Below are 16,331 nucleotides of genomic sequence, written 5' to 3' on the forward strand. Positions count from 1 at the left end.
TTTATTATTTTGGTATCAATTTGGGCATATATGAATTTAGTCAGACGATATAAATACATATTGGATAATTTTGTTTTAAACATTTAAATTCATATAGCTTATAGTATTTATTGCAAATGACTTGATGATTTTTATAGGTCTTGAACTCATAATACCTAAAATCACTTCAATATTCCTAGGTCGAAACTGATTGATTCCTTTTTCTTTCTAGTTCAATATGAATATATGTCAAACTTATCCAAAAGGGCAAGTCATCATTTCAATTGACACTTACAATACAAATGGTAATTATTAAAAATAATTATGATTCACAAATATTTATACATAGGACAGCACTATGGGGGGCACATTAAGGGGGCTCTCTCTCAAATCAAACTTGTCCATCCATTTGTCTGCCACTTGTCATTGTCCCACCAATTTCTCCACCACAAAACGACAGAACCATATCTTATGTGGACATGTGGGAATGTCCTATTGGGTTGTCCTAGCATAGGACTCATTTTGTGCACATGGGGGTTTCCATCTGGGCTCATTGCCCTATAATGTGTGTCCTAATCCATCCATGGGAAAGGAAAGGAAGGGTGTGTTTGAAGATGGGGATTGTACTTCTTCACCTTTCTATTTTATTTCCCAACAAAAACAAAGAAGATGCGGTTTCTATTCATCCCTATTGGAATATTGGAATGACAAGGGACTTCTACTTTGTGGGCTCAAAACTAGACAAGGTTGGTGAGCCTAACACTTGAACATTGTTCCTTTTCTTTGGTTGGAGAAAAGAGAAGTAGAAAGGAATTAAAGCCTAAAATTTCTCCATTTGCATTCTTTTGTTTATTTCTTTTTTGTTTTTCATGGAAGAAGAGAAATTAATTTATTAGAGAAAATATAATTTACTTTTCTTTAAGTTCTATCTACACATTGATTAAGGCGGATTAAAGTTCATTAAAATCGAAAAACCTGACTAAGTCAAATTGATTTGATTTAGTTCATCTTTTACATAATTGGTTTATTTTGATTTTTAGTGTAAGAAATCAAAGCAATTTTTTAAGTTCAAAAAATAAGCTTAAATCTATCAAAAATAGCTAAAACTACTTAATAAATATTTTTATATTTATTGACCCCTTTATATATTGATCCCAAGATTTTATTTTTAATCTGTTGCTGACTCAAATCCTAAAATTTTATTTTCTAAAAAAAGTTTAACATATAAATAAATAAACAAAAGAGAAAAAAAATACCTTGTTACATCAATCTTATATTAAGAATAAATAAAAAAAAAGGAATGTTAGACCTAATTAAAATTTCCACTATACTCATAATGATAATCATGTTTCAAAGAGGGGTTGGTTGATTCTTAAGCTTTTGTCAACTACTAAACAATAATTCTCTCTTTAGTACTCTTTTAACAAATTTCTTCTTCCAATACAAGAAATGAGTTCCATGAAATGAAAGTTGAACCTGTACTTATCAAGTTCAAGTGTTCAACCTTGGTAATTTAACACCATTCAACAATTGTAGGCTCAAAAGCAAAAAAGAAAGCATCATATGCACTTTTCATGTACATAAAAAGAGACTTAGAAAAAAACGAAAAAGAACAACTTGCTTCATGTTGTAATGAGTATCTAGAAGTATAATTACCAATTGAAAACTAATTAATGTTGCGTAATATTCACAAATCAAATATTTGAAGATTGATTACAAATTATTATATGATTTCCAAGTCATTATCAACATTTCGGTGTTATATATAATTATACATATATGAGTAGTAGTATTATGTTCTTGAACTCTAATGACTCTATATAATTAATGATATAAACTAACACAACAAGTTAATGACTTATATCATCTTTTTCTTTGACTATATATGAATTCTTTTATTGGTGATTGCAAGGATTCTATTATACATATGTTACCAACATAATTAGGTTTGGTTTGTGAAAAAAGTATTTATGAGGAGGCAAAATTATGAATCTCGATATAAAATATGACCACAGTTATAAATTACCGATTTTGATTTTAAAACTGTTGATTTCGATTATAAACACAGTGAAATCTATATAGAACGCTTTTAGGCGGTTTTTAAGATTGTTTTAGCATCGTTGGTTTCAATTTCACTTCAATTTGAAATCAAAATTAGATAATTTATTAATAATACTATTTAATTTTTTTTATAATTTTATAGCTTGAATAAATAATAACAATAAATATTACTACTAAAAATACTAAACCATTTTGATAAAAAAATTTAAAATTTATTGTAAAAAATTAGGTTCATCGAAAATATTTTTTTTACCGTCTCAATCGGAACTCTCGGTTTTAAACCAAAACCGTCGAATCCAGTTTAAAAAATAAAGAATCAGGACTAAACCTTAACATATACTCTCTTTTACGGTTTGAAATCGAAAACCGTTGACCACAGCTTGATGGTGGTTTTGACCAGTTTAATTTTAGTTCAATTTCAATTTACAGTCGAGCCATTGTCATGTATAGCTGAAATGAAATTAATCTTGTACTAAAAACACAAGTAAGATACTCGTTAACAAATCCATAAATTGGATCAATATAGAATGAATTTCTGCAGGATTTATTATTTATTTTGATTTAATGAGGATGAAAGGGATTACTCAGGAAGGAGTTAGAGTATATGAAGGTATGAATCTTAATATTTTGCTTTTTCATATGGACAACAGAAAGTGCCTGAATGCATGCTGCTTTAATTAATTAACTCTTTCTAATGTTCCCACCAAATGTCATATCATTCATAAATATGCCTTTTTTTCAAATTTTTTCAAAATAATTAGAAAGGATTTTGTGCTTCCCTTGTCATTGCCAATTAAGTTTTTTTCTTTTAAGGAAAAAAATTCTTATTAAACTATATATATATATATATATATACACACATTGGATTTTTATTTTAACAGAATAAAAATTGCCAGCGCTCAGTTCTCCATTTTTTACATTGAAAAACTAAAAGAACACAAATTAAATGACACTTTTGGATGAAAATACAATAAATGTATTAATATGTCTCTTTTTGTATATATTATTAAAAATTTTTCTAACAATAAATAAATGTTTTGAAAAAAAATAGAAAAATTATTTAGACTGTGTTCCGCAGTAACTTTTTTAGTATAAGTGTTTTGACTAATCAAAATGCTAAACTCTATTTTTATATATGATTTGATAATATAGCATTTGAACTAAACTTTTAGAGGTTAATATAATGTGATATAAAAAATTAATCCTTATAACGTTTAACTTTTCGTCAAATGTTAAAACTACTGACTGCACAAACAGGTAAATGTTATAAAAATAACTAATAGCTAATTTTTTAAACAGCGAAATAATATCAAGCATGCATCATTTTAAGGATTGGAAGAGCTTTTGATAGCAAATTGAAAGGCTTATGAATCTACCAAAGGATTGTGATTGTCTCCTTGGAAATGATGAGAGATACCAACAATGAGGAAACATCAGCTATGAAATGTGTCAGTGAAGTTGCCATTATCTTAATCATAATTCACTAGCAAAATTTTCATCATATGGTTAACAAATATAAAATCATTCAATTAAATATTAGAAAATTTTCATGATTTCAAAATTTTTATTTTTTTTATTATTGTTCTTTTTCCTTCTAGTGCTCATCACAATTTTCCAAACAAAATTAAATGCTTTTCTAGAATATATATATATATATATATATATATATATATATATATATATATATAATTTTTATAATTAGTCTAAACATTATAATATTGAAGTAATGCCATTTGAAGATACATCCAAGTTCTAGCAGTAGCTAGTAACCAGATCCTCAAAATCTATAGGTTTTGTTTGGTTAATATATCTTTTATATATGCTTAATTAATTAATTAATCAGGAAATGAATGTCTGAAAGCAATGTTATTATTTGTTCTCCTTTTTTTAATTTTTTTCTAAAAAATATCACCAGTCAATTGTTGCATCTATTATTGAATTTACTTCTTCAAATTTTATTAGGACTGTAAAATTTATAAAAGAAAAAAAAATCAAAACTTGAAGCTAGATAAATTATGCTTAGAAAAAGATAAATTCCTAAAGAATTCGTTTGAATTCATAAAATTTGAGCAATAAAATTTACACATTTTATAGATTTTTCAGATTTATTTATTTAATTGAAAAAAAATCATAATCCATAAAATTAATAAGTTTTATCATGTCTTTTTTTTTTTAGAAATATAATTCATTAATAATAAAATCAAGTATTACAAATACTCAATTAGACTAGACATATAACTTATTATCATAATTAATAGAAAGTTCACTGATCCTTCAACAAAAAAAGAATTATCTATATTCTTTTAAATAATAAAACTAAAACTAAAACTAAAAGAAATAATATTAAATTTTTTCGTTTGAAGAAACAATATTGGATTTTAAACTTACTCAAAAGTTTTATCACGACTTTGATTCCGAAGAAAGTGAAATCATATCTTAAAAGTGAAAATTTTCAATTTCATCTTTTTTTTTTATTAAATAGAAACTCCATTGTTTTTTTATTGATAATATAATTTAAATTATTTAATTATATTTCGAAAAATAAATTTTGAACACGTAGAGTTTATTTTGTAGCCAAATAATTGAATTTCATAAAATTTATATTTTATAAACTTTATAAAATCTATAAAAAATTTCATATTCTATCGGTACAAAAAAATTTAATTGCAATTAATTAATCATCCAAGTCAATTTCAATAATAAAAAATTATTCAAAAGAGATTAGTACAATATCTTGAATTAACGTGGCACGCCTATCACAATTCTTAATGTAATCCTATGAAAATTAATTAAAAGAACAAAACAAAACAAAAGAAAGTTAGTATACCAAAGTTAAGTAGGCTAATCTTTATGTGCGGAATCTATAAATACTATTAAGAAAACTATAATAAATAATTATTGGGATGAATTTTTTTTTCAAAAAATAGGAGGGGCAAAATTTAAAAAAAAATTATTTTAAGGGTGAAGATTGAAAATTTTTGAAAGTTTAGGAGATAAATTTTATGGTGAGGGGGGCGGGGGCCTATGCATATAGTAATAATATTGTATGAAAGAGTGAAATTAAGTATGTTGAATGAATAAATTAAAAGTGGTTGGTCTTTTTCATCTTCTTTACATAGACTTAACTTATCAAGTTCCTTTCTCATCAACAAATAACAATCTCTTAATTAAAGAGCTAGTTCTCATGTACCCATCAACATGTCAAAGAATTATTTCCTAAGTAAATAGATAATTAAATAAATAGCTCCCTAGCTATGAAAAAAAATAATCATTTCAGCTAGCTAGGGTTATATATATATATACATTCTAATATTAAGCAAGTGATAAATCCACAGGAGAAATTCTACTCATTGGCCCCCCTTTTTCTTTTTTTATTTTTGAAGAGAAATGTGGAATCTTACCTAACATTTAAAATGACATATTCAACTATATAAATAATATATATATATATATTTGTAATATGTCACCTAATCAATCAACTATATATAAACAATATGTAGCTACAATAGTGCTTCTTGGTAGAGTATTATTTTTTATAAGTGCATTCTTATTTTGTCTTATAAGAAAATGGGAATTTCAAGAAAGAAAGACTATTTTGGTTTGATCGTGAAATTTCACAATATTTCACTATGCTAATAATTTTAACTATGCATCTATCTTCTAGTGGATATAGGTAGTCACTTGATAGAGATTTTTTTTTTTTTTCTTTATTGACAGTTTTTAGGAAAACATATATATTAATTATAATCTATTTTAAATCTTTAATATCTTGCATTTCCATGTAAATTTATATGCAAGTTCAAGATTCAAAACTTAATTAGAATTACCACTGTTGGCGAGACTTTATCCGAATATATGAGTTTTAGTTTGAATGTGAAGACGCGTGGTCACTTGATAGATTTTTTTTTTTTCTCTCTCTCTATTGGAAACTTTAAAGAAAAAAGATATATTAAAAATATTAACAATAACAATTTTAGTTATAATTTTAAATTACTGGTTATTGAATTCTGAAATATTACTATATATATTCTAAACATTGAATTAATTACTCTCAACTGCTCATTTAAATGGATAATTGTTTTCCTTGCTGAAATTCTTAGAGTAAGAACAAAGACAGAAGCAACATTATATTATTAATTATAAACTTTATTGTATATATAAACCTAAGGAAGTAATTATATATGTGAAATGGGAACCTCAGACTATACTTATAAACTTGCTAAGAGTTACGATGTCAATTTCAGTTAGTGTAATTGATATTTGAAATAGAAAGCACATGTTGGTGTTTTCTTCACCTTATATTATTGTCTGGATCAATAGTATTTCCAATAGCTTTTTACCCTTTTTTTTTTGAAAAACAAAACTAAAAATAATTAATTAAATGTTGGAACTTAGGGAAAAATTTATTTAGACCATATACGTGGTCCATTTATGAATCAAACCAATGAAATTAAACATTCTTATTGGAACAAATATTTCCAACCATAAGCTTCGAAAAAAAAAAAAAAACTAAAAGAACACTTTTTAAAGAATATTTAATTTTATTTATTTAGTTCGTAAATCGTTGATGAACCCTGTCTAATCAAATATTTTTCTAAAATATTATATTTGAGAGTTTTAAAGAAACCCCTCAGAACTTTTTAAACCTAGTTCATTCATGAATATTATATCTACTCTTTATATTATATACACTCTTATGATATCCGGAGAGTCCTGATTGATAAGAAAGGAGAGCTCTCATACTTACAAATTAGATTAACTGTATTATATATAAGACTTAATTAAATGTAATAAAAAATATTAATAAAATTATTAATCCCAATTTTTTTATTACATTATATAACATAAATCAAAATACAAAATCTTTGCATTACGTTATGAAAAGGTAACTCCCAATTCGAAAATTAAATGTGTTGATGATTAGAGAGCTAACCTTAAGGAATCCTATAATTGATTTCTAAAATCTGTTTCAAAATTCAAAACCCAAAATAGCTACCACTGTTACTGTGATTAAGTGATCTTCAAGTGTGAATGCACAATTAAGTTTAGCTAAAGACACACATTTTCATTATTAAAATAAATTATTACCATTCTTGTCATTTTTCATCTATACGGATTATCTAGATTATGATAATTAATAGTAAGTTTTAGAGTTTAAGAAATCTTGAATTTGAATCAAACTCTTCCTAATTAAGAAAATAAAAGAAAAAAGAACATGAATTTGGGGATTAATGTAGAAAATTAATTGTGCAAGAAAAATAATTAAGATAATAAAAAGAATGTATTTGTGGTTAATTAATTAATGATGAAAATGACAATGCATGTCACCGAAATGCATGAATGCGTGCATAAGAATGTATTGCTCAATCACTTGACTAAATAAAGATTCTGTGATTTGCAATCTACAAGTCAACATAATTAATGAGTATACCCATTAAAAGTGTCAACAAGCTTGATGACTCTCCTAAATCATCATTAACATTTCAATCAACATCCTCTTAATATTTCTTTTAAGGGTTCATTTTTTTCCTTTCTTTTTTTATACATAATCATGTTTTAAAAGAAAAATATATGATTAATTAAGATTTGAACATAATTTTTTTTTTTTTTTGTTTTGCGTCAGATTGAAGGCCGTTTCCCATAGATAAGAATAATATGCTAAACAGCAAAGATAGTCTTACATTTTAAATAATACTTGTCAAATTGAATAAATTAAATAAAATAATATTGAAATAAATGAAAGTCAACTTAATTTTCAGTAAATGTGCACATAGAGAATAAGTTTAATTTGCTTCATATCTTACACTTTCAAGTTTCAATTTTAGTTGGAGGGCGCAATTAGGTGTGGTTTGATTGATCTTCTCATTTGTGTAAAGAGTCAGAGGGCTTGAGTTCGAGTCTTCTCGTTCACAAGTGTTTTCATTAAATTAGTAAGTCAAGGGGAGGATTACTCCTATTGTGTTGTCCGTAGTATTATTTCGGCTCATCGGACCTTTTAATAAATAAAAAAATTTCTAGATAGGAGCAATTTGGGCAAATAATGGTTTATATGAGATGATAAAATTGACTAAATATGTAGTATATTCAAGATAAGGACAGAAGTATTTATGTAAAGATTTTGCAAATCCTCCAAGTAGGATGAGTCCATTCTACTACTACTGTAGAAAAAGAAAGACAAACTAGATAGTAATTATTTTATCTAGGATCTCATGATGTTTATATTTATATAACCCAAGTCATATTTCCTCTCATGAACATACCAATTCAAAAAAAGTTGTGTATAACATTAACACAAACCCTAGAAATGTAAAAAGACAAGAATATAAAGACAAGGAAAAGGCAGAAAAAAACTTCAAATTTGAGTATATAAATAAATAAGTTCTCTCTCTCTCTCTCTCTCTCTTTGTGAGTGAAAAGTCTTATTCTCCAAGTCCTACTATATTAAGACCTTGTAACTGTAAAACAGTAGTATATATATTCTTTCCATAGAAAGAACACTAGCATTTATTACCATATCAATTAATTAACATTTCACCTTCCTTCTTCTTCCTATTAAACCCAAGAAATTTCTGTAGTCATAATAATATAATACAATTCATCCACAAATCTCAAAATGGAGCCTCCAAAATCAGATTCTGAAACTTCAGTTTCTGATAATGCCTCATCCCAAAAACCCTTCACGGAGAGCCAAAAAAAAGCAAAAGATCAAGAAGAAAAAAAACAGAAGCAGCGGCAAGATCAAGAAGATCATCTTGTATTGGATCTAAGCCTTTGTAGCAAAGACTCAAAGCAAGAACTCAATCTTATTGATTCTTTTGAAATGGGTTCATCTCAAAAATCATTCTTGGACAGTAGTAATAATAATGAAAGCGACGATCAACAGCAGCAACAGCAACAGCAACAGCATAGAGTATTTTCATGCAACTATTGTCAAAGAAAATTTTATAGCTCGCAAGCACTTGGCGGTCACCAAAATGCACATAAGAGAGAAAGGACGTTAGCGAAAAGAGGGCAAAGATCATTCATTAATATCAGCAGTGCAAACTCATATCGCTACTCAAGCATGGGTTCACTTCCTTTGCATGGCTCCTTCAATAGATCACTCGGAATTCAAGTTCATTCTTTGATTCATAAACCAGCTTTTTATGGGCAAAATGGATGGTCTAGACAACCTATTGTTCAGCAACCGGCAGTTGCAAGTTTTAACATCGGAAATTCAGGTTTTGGATCAGCTTCTAGTAATGGAACGGCAAAATTTGAAACTTCAAGAAAGTTTTCTCCGATAAAGGAGGGATTCGCCGGATTCTGGTGGGATATTGCTGGTGGCGGCGGTGGTAGCCATTTGAAGACTAAACAAGATGATTTGCAAAAGCTAGACTTATCACTCAAGCTCTAAATAAGTATTTAATTTCTTTCTTTTCTTTCTTTTCTTTTTTTTTTTTTTTCGTTTTTCAAGTTTAATTTCTATGTTCTGTCTTTCCTCCTCCTTCTTCTTCTTTGACTTTTGTTCTTTTTTCCTGGTTACCACAGAATTTTTTCATCTTTTTTTTTTAAATTTTTTCTATTAATTAGCTTTGTATATCCTTTTTTTGGTTACAGAATACTATCAGAGATTAATTAATGTGTTTCCTAGTTTTTGCTATTCTTGAATTGGAAGATTACCAATTGTCTTTATGTTTGGTATTCAAATCCTTAAACTTAATTTGGACAAGGGTTTTGTGCTACCCAAGTTATTATATCTTTTCCTCTTTTCCATATCTAAATTTAGATACTTCTTAGTTGACAAGTTATTGCTCTCTCTCTCTCTCTCTCTCTCAGACTCTGTGTAAGTAATTATGAAACAGCTCATCTTCCATATGATTTTGGTGGGAACTTCCCAAAATGCTATTAGCAAGTAATTAACTATTAATGGAATTAATTAAGGATTCTTTGGAAATGAAATTTCAAATTTCAATCACAATAAGAAATACTAATAAATATAGAAAAGGAAATATAATAATAAAATAAGGTTTTGGGAAGGATGTTTTTATTATTTGATTTGCACCCAAAAAATCAACCTCTTTGAGTCTTTGATTGATGTTTTTAGGATTGTAGTTTGGATTGGAAGTGATTGATTTCTTATTTTGTCGTTTATTATGAACAATAAGGTCCACTACATGTATTAAAAGTTGAGGACTTGACTAAAAGACAAAAGGTACATTAATGTATACAAATTGGATGGCTATGATTTTGAAAATGTTTGACCCACTACCACTTCAAGAAAATAAGTCAAAAATTAAAAAATAAAAAAAATCTCTATCTCTATTACTATTAGAGAAGGTATAGATCAAAATTGCAAGAAAAAGAATTGAAAGAGGTAGGTGTAGCTAGCCATGTGAAATTAGGGACACATAATGGTCCCTCACCCTTAGCTATGCAATCCACATCATTAACTTTTTTTTTTTTCTTTTTTTTTTTTTTTTTTTGAATTTAATTGAGTTTCAAGTTTCCATCCTTATAATTATGAGTTTTCATATATATATATATATATATATATATATATATATATATATATATATATATATATATATATATATATTCCCTTATTTTCATTTCATACAAATTGAATAGAAATAGTATTTTTAAGAATGAACTGAAATATTCCCTTTGTCTCAAAAAAATAATTCACCTTTCTTTTTTTATTTGTCCAAAAATATAATTCACTTTCTTCTTTTTTACATTATAAATAATCCTGAAATTGTCTATTATACACTTATTAAATTTTATCTTATTTTTAATAACTCTTATTAATTTTTACTTATTATTTCAATATAATAATTGCTCATGTGTTGTTTAAGATGAACATAGTATGAAAATTATATGAATAAAATTGTACTTTGAGTATAATAATTGCTATTTCTTAATTTGTATGAAAATAAAAAATAAATTATCTTTTTGGGACGGAAGATGTAGTTAATAATATAATATTGTGTATATTAAAAAATTAAAAATATAATTATTCTTTTAAAATAAAAATACTCTACAATTTGAGACAAATAAAAAGGAAAAACAAATCTATCTTTTTGAAATGAAAAGAATGTATTATATTTTTTTATCCTAGAAAAACTATCTTCTCCTTCTTATATTGTTTAAGAAAATATAATAGATGTTATGTTTTATAATACACTTGGCTCTATGCTGGCAATATTGATTTCAAGATTTTAACTATTGACTTTAAGTTATAGTTCAGCAGCAAGTACATATATTTAAAGATACAGCTAGTGGTGAATTGTTTTCCAAACTTTTATTCTTTTTATACTTGTTATATAAATAAAATTAATTCTTAAAATTTTTGAATGTGAATAACGGTTAAATCTTGATATTTTCTTGATTTGTTACCTAAGAGAGATTATAAATAGGTCCCACTGAATAGTGGGCCCAAATCAAGTTGATGTGCGCAATTAAGATCATATTAATCATCATATTACAAACTTAATCTTTCCAAGAAACAAAGATGTAAAGTAACGGAAAACCCTCATTATTATTATGACAGTTAATCGCCATACAATTAACACAAAAGCAAGTGATAGGGTGACAGGAGTATCACACAAGCCTTGAATGCAAGAATGGGACATTTGATTTTGGGGGCTTTGCCACGTGCTGAAATTCAGTTGGGCTGTCAATTTTGTAGTGTTGGACTGGCTTTATCCCTCCATATATATATTTTTGACATTAAAAAAAGAAAAATAGTTGCAACCTATGATTTTGCCTCTCATTTAAGAAACACTTTCATAAAAAAGAGTTAGAAAAGGATACATGAAAAATGTGTTGCTATCATTTTGCTGAGTTCAGTGTAGGTGAAAAATTGAAGCAAGAAAAAACAATTTAAGATGTTTTTATAATTAATTTTAATATTAAGATTTGGATCTTCTTAAGATCTTTAATTAGACCACCCTTCTTGTCATCTTTCTTGGACAAAAATAAAAATCCAAATCACAATATGTGGACCTATGCATTCTATTAAGGACTTAAAGCAGTAGGTGAAAAATTAAAAGCAACAAGTGTTTTCATGGGTATTCCCTCCGTTTCAAATAAGTTTGTCTTTTTTTTTTTTTTTTTTTTCCGAAATAAGTGTATTTTTTTTATAATTCTAACTTAAAAGTAGAAGGTATACCAACTATTAAATGCAAAATTCGGGATAAATAAATAAATTAATTAATTTTAGCTCCCATTTTAGAACTACACCATCCATAATTGTAAGTCTGACTGCTGTATACAGATTATCTCATAACTGCACTAACTACAATCTTTAATTTGCATATGCAAAATTCAGTTCATTTCTAAGTTGCTTCATAATCTGTTTGCTCTGTTTGGTCATACCTAGACAAAGTAACACATCTTAAAAAGGCCAAATTGCTTGTAGAAACGTTTACCTGTGACATGGACCTCTCAACCTAAGTCTATCCTTTCCATCCCAGCAGTTTCCACTTCATTCATGTCTTTATCAGGTTGACGACTAGGTTAGAATCTACCATTCATCATTTCTTGTATCGGAAAAAGCTAGATTATAACTTCAATGGTCAAAAACTGGATGCTTCAATTATTCTTACCATGGAGATGCTATCTACGAATGCTGGTCAAATTTTTGATACGTATCAAGAATTGATACTATCATTGTTTAAAGTTCCATTAAACATAAGGAATTATGGGAAGAAAGCACAATAAGTAAACAATCTCTACTTCTCCTCCATGTAAGATTTGACAGTACCCATCCACCTTATGTACTCAGTCCTATCTTTGTTCTTCATGTATTCATGCAAGAAAGCAGCCATCTCATCGTTTATACCCCTTGCTTCCAAAAATTCATAGAGTGAATCTTGCAATTCGTCATCCAATTCCCTGTTAACACACAACAATCAGCAAGGCAGAAATAGAAAAACACACGCGACCAAAAAAAAAAAAAAAAAGAAAACAGAAAAAAGCGGAGGGAGACAGGATTATTATCCAAAAAGAAAATCAGAAGCCACCATTTGGATGCTCATAAAATAGGCATGGATAAAAAAAGAAGAAAAACAATCTTGAACAAGAAATGCTAACTGAATATGAGAAAGGCTCTTTTCTAACTCTTGCTTTGTTGAAATGTAACAGGAAGTTAGTGACTCAGCTGTAACAAGGAAGTCATGTTAGAGTCATCTAGTATCAGTGTCTATTGGTTTCTTGTCAATAACATTTCAATTTCCCCTTTTTTTCAGTTCCTCAGCAAATTAATAATGGTGCATCTAAATTAAATTGGAAAAGGGTCATACTTGAAGTCAGGACCAACGTAAGCTTGGGCTGGCATCTTGTTACTCTTGCGAGTGAAAAGCTTTGTAATTTCTATGGAATCTGGCCAAGCTGAGCACATGATTTCTAAGGCATCGCCATCACCCTTAGAGATATTAACAATCAAAGTAATGTGAAGCTGTACATTGTTGTTGGTGACATCACTGGATTTTGAACTTGGAGTGGCTCCATCAAACATGGTTGCTTCCACCTTAATCTCTTCATTCTCTGCAAATTTCCTTTTCAATGAAATCCATTGCTCTCCTGGTCGGTCATCGATAGCGAAGGACTTGAACTTGGCAACAGGCTGCAAAATAAATGTATAACACATTATCCCTAAATGTATCATTGGTCATCTCAATATCTGCTCTTTTCTAACAGATTGGAAATTTACAATGGAATAACAAACAAAAATGCCATTTAATAATTGAGACAGAAAAAACAATATAAGGATTGGAAATTTCATCTCAAAGCAGCAAAGCCACTTAATTCAATTAGGATTGACCACTAGGTTCAATTAGGCTACCGCTAGGACGTTTATGTTCTGATTAGTCTCAAATCAGGAATCTAAAGTTCAAGAACTACTAAACAAGATCCTAGGAACAAAATAGAGGGTAAGTTTTCCAATTAATGAAATTACTCTCAAACTAACAACAGGCATTATGCTAATAAGATCTTGCATAGCAAAATTTTTTTGTTATATCATATTTTTTATTGGCCAAATGAATAAAAAAAAAAAACCCTGAAATTTGATATTTTACAATTTTGGCCAATTTTTTTTTAATTTTATCAGTTCATGCCTCTGTCATTTTTTAAAATTTTGGCCCAGGGCTTTTTTTTTTTTTTTATGGACATTTAAAGTTCTGTTTTTGCAAGTAAATATATTAAAAACCAAAATTAAACCAGTAGAAGATCATAACCAACTTCAATTAAGCCAATTAGTCTTCAATTTATCAGAAGAGCTCTTTCTGTACAATTATTCAATTTATATTGCTTTTATAATCTCCTCATCATTTCAACTAATATTGTAAATATATAAGCCCATAAGCCGATTTAGAACTCAACATTCCATGCATAATAAATTTTATGTATACATAAAGAAAAAAGAAAACAGTCCATCATTAACCCATATCAAAATACCAATATTCCAACATTTCCCATCACTTCAACCCAGCCAAAAAAATTCAAAAGTTGGAAATTTAAAAAGAGAGAAAGAAAAAGAAGACTACTTGTTTTGGCGGGGCACGATCGAACTCGTATTGGATCTCGCTACGAAGGATCCTGAGGATGTTCTCTTGAAATGCGGATTTACGCATTTCCGATATGTAATTTCTGGTTATGATCGTTTGGGGTAATTCAATTTTGTGAAACACTGGAATGGCATTTGGGTGGAGTTGTTGAAGTTCGGGAAATAGGTTTTTAGGAGGCGAAAGAAGGATTCTTCTTAGAGGACGAACTGAGCGTGCCATCTTTTGCGCAGGTGAAGGGAAGGGAAAGGGTTTAAGGGATGGTTTTGGTGGCAAAACAGAGCAGTAAGATTTGACTAGGGTTTTAGCGTGTTGGCTGGTGGAATGGCGGGCAGTAACTGGACCTTGTCATGGGCTACGCTTTATTTTGGTTTGAGTGAATTAGGATCCTCTTATACAAATTTAATCTATTAGATTTGTGTGTGTCGTGCATTCGTTTATTTTCGTAAAATAATATACAGAAAGATATTTTTTATAATTTTTTATTATTTAGTATATTTAGAAAAATAAGTTAATAGAAAATATTTTGATGATCAGAGGAAAATTAAATCATTTTTTAAGAAAAACAACTTCCATTCTCGAGAGAATAAAATATTTTTCTGATATTAGTAAATCTTATAAATTTATATTTTTTTAATTTATTAATCATCATAATTACTATCACCAATTATCATTTACCATCGACCACCACCATCGGCTACCACCACCGTGGCCACTGGCGGCTTTCATAATTTTTTTTTTCATTATTTTCATATTTAACAATAAAATTTTTAAATTATAAAATGTCTATTATTATTAATATTTTTTATGGTCTTATGAGATAAAGACTTTAATATTTTTAACTAATTTTTAATATTATAACCTAATAACGGAAAATAAGTTATTAAGAAAATATTTTTCAAGAAAAATGTTTTCCATGAAAATATTTTTCAGCAAATTATTTTACGGAAACAAACGGAGTCTTATTCATTAATAATTCATTTTTTAAGTTAAAAAAATGATGTATTATTATGTATATGAAAATAATATAAATAAAATAAAAAATATTATATTAATTCAAATTAGAGAGAATTACTATTAAAAATTTGATGAAATTTACATGTCAGTGTATTTGTTTTCAAAATTCAATTAAATAATTATTCTATTTTGTTTCGTTCAACTAAATAGTTCTTCTATTAGAATTTTACTAATTTCTTAATTAATATAACTAAAAAAAGTAAAAAAAAAGTTTTTATTTCAATTTCATTTCTGAGGGGAAAGAAACCGAATTGTATCTGATAATTTAATTTAAACATAAACATATATATGAGTTATATATTCTTTTTATTTTAAACATCCAATATTTAAAGCCTACTGGTCCATTCAACTCAGATCCGCGCTGAATAGGTCCACAAAAGGAGGCAAACCTCTCCCTCTCAAGTGTTTAAAGAGACTTCATTTGATTAAGGGAAAATAGATTCATGTCATCTCATCTCATCCCTTAGGGGTTATACATGAGTTATATTTTAATGAATTTTATAAAATAAGACTAACGATTTTTTTTTTTTTTTGAAGAAGAAGAAGTCTGATGATATTTAGAATATAAGAAAAAAAATTAAGGGACTAAATTTTTATTTATGATGTTTAGAAGTACTCAACCACCGGATTAAATTGTCTTAGATGCAAGTATAATATGAAGTACTCCAGACAATATATGGTAACATGGAACGGATCAAGGTTAAACGGGACTCACTTATCATATCA

At 27.7% G+C, this 16,331-nt stretch overlaps 2 protein-coding genes across 2 annotated transcripts; one reads left to right on the forward strand and one right to left on the reverse strand.

Moving 5' to 3' along the window:
- The first annotated feature begins 8,408 nt into the window (after positions 1 to 8,408).
- ZFP1 (zinc-finger protein 1) lies at positions 8,409 to 9,672 on the forward strand. The gene has a single exon (XM_012212138.4). It carries the CDS (start codon positions 8,654 to 8,656, stop codon positions 9,434 to 9,436), a length of 783 nt encoding a protein of 260 aa, XP_012067528.1. The 5' UTR covers positions 8,409 to 8,653; the 3' UTR covers positions 9,437 to 9,672.
- Positions 9,673 to 12,596: 2,924 nt separating this feature from the next.
- On the reverse strand, positions 12,597 to 14,953 carry LOC105630335 (Mitochondrial glycoprotein family protein). The gene is made up of 3 exons (XM_012212140.4): positions 14,571 to 14,953; positions 13,326 to 13,648; positions 12,597 to 12,918 (listed from the first exon to the last, which is right to left on the reverse strand). The coding sequence occupies exons 1-3, from the start codon at positions 14,808 to 14,810 to the stop codon at positions 12,756 to 12,758; spliced, it is 726 nt and encodes a 241-aa protein (XP_012067530.1). The 5' UTR covers positions 14,811 to 14,953; the 3' UTR covers positions 12,597 to 12,755.
- Between the last annotated feature and the right edge of the window lie 1,378 nt (positions 14,954 to 16,331).

Source organism: Jatropha curcas, chromosome 1 (genome assembly GCF_041381405.1).
Source record: "Jatropha curcas cultivar XTBG-Jc1 chromosome 1, XTBG_Jcur_1.0, whole genome shotgun sequence".
Taxonomy (NCBI): Eukaryota; Viridiplantae; Streptophyta; class Magnoliopsida; order Malpighiales; family Euphorbiaceae; genus Jatropha; species Jatropha curcas.